Source organism: Glycine max, chromosome 14 (assembly GCF_000004515.6).
Source record: "Glycine max cultivar Williams 82 chromosome 14, Glycine_max_v4.0, whole genome shotgun sequence".
In the NCBI taxonomy this organism is placed as follows: domain Eukaryota; kingdom Viridiplantae; phylum Streptophyta; class Magnoliopsida; order Fabales; family Fabaceae; genus Glycine; species Glycine max.
The window spans coordinates 44110458-44115069 of record NC_038250.2 but is presented as its reverse complement, the minus strand read 5'-3'; the positions used below and the strand labels follow the sequence as shown (position 1 = coordinate 44115069).

The following is a 4612-nucleotide window of genomic DNA, read 5'->3' as shown; positions in this document are numbered from 1 at the left end:
TTTTCTAAAACTCTATTTATTTATAAATAACAATCATTTTTAATCTAGATTACAAAAATTGGGATGTTACACTCCTCCTTTGTGGTAGTGGGGTGGTTTACAAGGCCTTGGTTCTGGCTTCCATCTGTCTTCATCATCGTCTGTATCTTCATCTGTGTCTCCATCATGGTCATCACAGGAAGAGTCCGAATCACACATTTTGGGAACAACATCCCAAATAAAGTGTTCATTTACTCTATCTGAATATATCACGCTTCCATTTGCCTTGACGGCAAATATCGATATTATGCTATTTTCTTTAACTTTAGGTCTTATCATTAAAGAATGAAAAACTTCCGAAGAGTTGCTACTACCGACTTCATCTGATTTCTTGAAGGTCGTGGTTACAAGACCATCTACAGATCTTCTGAAAATGACCTGAGAAATACTAAGAGGTTCGTTATTAAAGGAATTGCTTATATAAATTCGTTATTAAAGGAATTGTATATATTCTATTTTGTTTTTTTATCACATGAATATAAATCTCTTTCTCCAAGTATTTAATACAAATTAAAGTAATTTAATAAAATTCATACAAACTTGCAAAATTTATTTAATTAATAATAAAAATATATTAAAATATTTTGACATCTACTTTTTTTTTCTTTCTGAATTTGACATCGCCACTAGTAGTATAGTACAATGGAAAAGCTATTGTAATGTCAAGCAGCCCCTGGTTTCTTTCAAAAGAATCACAATTATTGATAATTGAAAACAAACACCGCTAGTCAGCAGTTCCCCTTATAAAATCAACGTCTGATAACCGAGTAATTAAGTGCTAAGTTGTAGCCAGTAATTGCATCATATTCTTTCCTTTAGACAAGTGCAACATAGGAAGAGATAACAAACATGGGTTCTTCGGAAACTATCAATATGCCCCATGCCGTGTGCATACCGTACCCAGCACAAGGCCACATAAACCCAATGCTAAAACTAGCAAAACTCCTTCACTTCAAAGGCTTTCACATCACTTTTGTTAACACTGAGTATAACCACAAACGGATTCTCAAAGCTAGAGGTCCTTATTCCCTTAATGGTCTCCCTTCATTTCGCTTTGAAACCATTCCCGATGGTCTACCCGAGCCTGTTGTGGAGGCCACACAGGACATACCTTCCCTATGTGACTCCACTAGAAGAACTTGCTTGCCTCACTTCAGGAACCTCCTAGCTAAAATCAATAATTCAGATGTCCCTCCAGTGACTTGCATAGTTTCTGATGGTGGCATGAGCTTCACTCTTGATGCTGCAGAGGAATTGGGTGTCCCTCAGGTGCTGTTTTGGACCCCTAGTGCATGTGGGTTCATGTGTTACTTGCAATATGAAAAACTCATTGAAAAGGGCCTAATGCCCCTCATAGGTAATTAAATTAATTTGATTTCTGTTACAATTAAAGATGGTTCGATACTTTGGTCCATGAAAGTTTAGTCTCCCTCAGTTTACAGTAGCCTAAAATAGATTATTCCCTCATTTATTTTTTGGTTTTAACTTAATCTTTTAAATTTAAAAAGTTCCACTTTAGTATTTTAAAGTGTTTTTGTTCGATAAAGTTGATTTTTTCCTCGGTTTATCACACAAGCTCAATTAGTTAACCTCATGAAACGTAACAACTATGAAAGTTATCACATCATATGAGTGTTTACTATATGCAAGTCAAAATTAACACTATTACTATTAAAAAAAAAAACTAATGGATGATTATTTTGAATCTAAAGAGACACTTTAAAAGTCTAAAGTAAAACTTTTTAATCTTAAAGAAAAACCAAATTGAAACCAACAAATAAGATCCTGGAATAAAAGTATATTCTAGCAAAAGAAAAAAAAAAACTTCATATGATTTTTATGCTTTGTAATATAGTTTATATGAGTTTAATTAATTGATTTGATTTTCATTTGACATGTAGACTCAAGTTATGTTACGAATGGGTATTTGGAGACTACCATCAATTGGGTACCAGGCATCAAAGAAATTAGATTGAAGGAAATTCCCAGTTTCATTAGAACTACAAATTTAGATGATATTATGCTTGATTATTTGTTGTCGGAGACTAAGAGGACTCAAAGAGCTTCTGCAATCATTTTGAACACATTTGATGCCTTAGAGCATGACGTTTTGGAAGCATTTTCGTCCATTTTACCTCCTGTTTACTCCATAGGTCCTTTAAATTTGCTCGTAGAGGATGTTGATGATGAAGACTTGAAAGCAATTGGGTCCAATCTTTGGAAGGAGGAGCCTGAGTGCATGAAGTGGCTTGACACCAAAGAACCCAATAGTGTTGTCTATGTGAATTTTGGGAGCATCACAATTATGACAAATGAGCAATTGATTGAATTTTCATGGGGTCTTGCTAATAGCAACAAAAGCTTTTTGTGGGTCGTAAGACCAGATCTTGTGGCGGGTGAAAATGTAGTTCTATCTCTAGAGTTTGTGAAAGAAACGGAAAACAGAGGCATGTTGTCTAGTTGGTGTCCCCAAGAGCAAGTATTAACTCACCCTGCGATTGGGGTTTTTTTGACACACAGTGGTTGGAATTCAACATTGGAAAGTGTGTGTGGAGGTGTTCCAATGATATGTTGGCCTTTCTTCGCGGAGCAACAAATCAATTGTAGATTTTGTTGCAAAGAGTGGGGGATTGGGTTAGAGAAAATGGTAAGGGAGTTGATGGATGGAGAAAATGGTAAGAAGATGAAAGACAAAGTTTTGCAATGGAAGGAATTGGCAAAAAATGCTACTTCTGGCCCTAATGGATCTTCGTTTCTTAATTTGGATAATATGGTTCATAACATTCTTCTGGGAAAAATTGTTAAAAATTAGTGAAGAGTTCAAATCTTTTTAACTTACTCCTTTGTTCTAAGTTTTTTTTTTTAATTAAATAAGTATTTCTCTTTAGGAAAGAAGTGTACTAACTTATGATATATTAATTTATTAGTTTTAAATTTAATTATGAAACACAACAAGATTTTTGTGTGTTTCTGTCGATTTAAAAAAATGAGAAAGTCAACGCTAAACAAACATTAGTGTCCTTACCTCAAAGCTAATTCATTCTGTTGAAAAATGCTTGATGCTACTTAGAGTCAGATAGAAAACCAATGCTAAAATTCACATTAGAAAGGGATAAAGCTACATATAAAGTTGGACAAAGCCAAGGCTAAGCCAACGTTAGTAGCGTAAGCACTAAGCCGTAAGCCGATGCAAAATTATGTTTGCTTACGACCAAAATTAAACCTCGAACCACTCAAACCGCCAACCCAACCCAAATTGTTCCTTTAACATATTGCGTTTGCGTTCACTGATGTCGAATCCCTGCTTTCTAAAGTAAAATTTGTGAGGGATAAACAATGTAATCGAGGTCAAACGAAAGAAAAAGAGCAAAATAATTAACCATTTTGACAATTTAGCTTTTCTTATTCAGTAAATCAACTCAAATTCCTATAAATGTTTGCTATAGCATGAAGTGTAAGAACTATTTTAATTTCTATTGGTTAATGTTTTACAACTGAGAAAATTGAAGTGAATAAGTTGTTTACTAGAAGGAAGATTGAATAAATTGAATAGTGATACCAAAGACTAATTAGGCTATTTTGCACAAGCATACTAGTTTTTGGTTGTGCTTCTCAAGCTTTTAGCTTGGAGAAATTAGAACGTTAGTAGGAGTAACACATTTCCTACATCTACTTGATAAATATATATTTTTAAGTAATCTTATTGGTTACTACTTCAAAACCCACTGTCTAAAGATACAAAATCTGTTATTAAACAATTTATGATTTTTTTTCTTTACTCATAGTAGGTGTTTGCTTATGAATAATAAAACAGTTTATAAAGAACTTTTGATCAAAGATCAAGATTAAGTTTTTCAAAGCAAGGTTTTCTTTGGATTTATCCTTAATTGTTTGTTTCATGAATTTATGAGACTAATTTAGTCACTTGATGACATGTGACAAACTGTGAAAGTTGTCGCATCATAAGAATGTTTATTAAGTTTGTCAAAATTAACATTGTTATGTAAAAAACTGAGAATGATCAATTTAGTCTAATGAAATATTTTAAAAAAACTAAAGTGAAGCTTTATAAACTTGAAGGACCACATTGAGACCATCAAATAAGGGAATAAAAGTAAATTCTATCAAAAGAAAAAAAGAAGTGTAGTTCATATGATTTTCTATGCTTCGTAATTATAGTCAATTTCTGTTTAATTAATTGAACATATTTGTATTGCACATGTAGACTTAAGTTATATCACGAATGGGTATTAGGAGACTACCATCAATTAGGTATCGGGCATCAAGGAAATTAGATTGAGGGATATTCCCGGTTTCATTAGGACTACCAATTCAGATAATATTTTGATTGATTACTTGTTCAGGGAGGTCAAGAGGACTCAGAGCTTCTGCAATTATTTTGAACACATTTGATGCCTTACAGCATGACATCTTGGAAGCATTCTCGTCCAAGAGGCCTATTGTCTAGTTGGCATGCACAAACGAAAAATAGAGGCCTATTGTCTAGTTGGCATGCACAAACGAAAAATAGAGGCCTATTGTCTAGTTTGTGTCCCCAAGAGCAAGTGTTGAC

The 4612-nt window shown here is 33.5% G+C and overlaps 1 protein-coding gene across 1 annotated transcript; it reads left to right on the top strand.

The window, feature by feature from the left end:
• Positions 1-673: 673 nt before the first annotated feature.
• On the top strand, positions 674-2926 carry LOC100789580 (7-deoxyloganetin glucosyltransferase). Its single transcript, XM_003544751.5, has 2 exons — positions 674-1396; positions 1941-2926. The coding sequence occupies exons 1-2, from the start codon at positions 889-891 to the stop codon at positions 2849-2851; spliced, it is 1419 nt and encodes a 472-aa protein (XP_003544799.1). The 5' UTR covers positions 674-888; the 3' UTR covers positions 2852-2926.
• The last annotated feature ends 1686 nt before the right edge of the window (positions 2927-4612 follow it).

Excerpts from the sequence above, each read along its gene's own strand:
- LOC100789580 (XM_003544751.5), top strand. The coding sequence starts at position 889 with ATGGGTTCTTCGGAAACTATCAATATGCCCCATGCCGTGTGCATACCG. Across the intron at positions 1,397-1,940 it reads GGGCCTAATGCCCCTCATAG|ACTCAAGTTATGTTACGAAT; the intron begins GTAATTAAATTA and ends TTTGACATGTAG.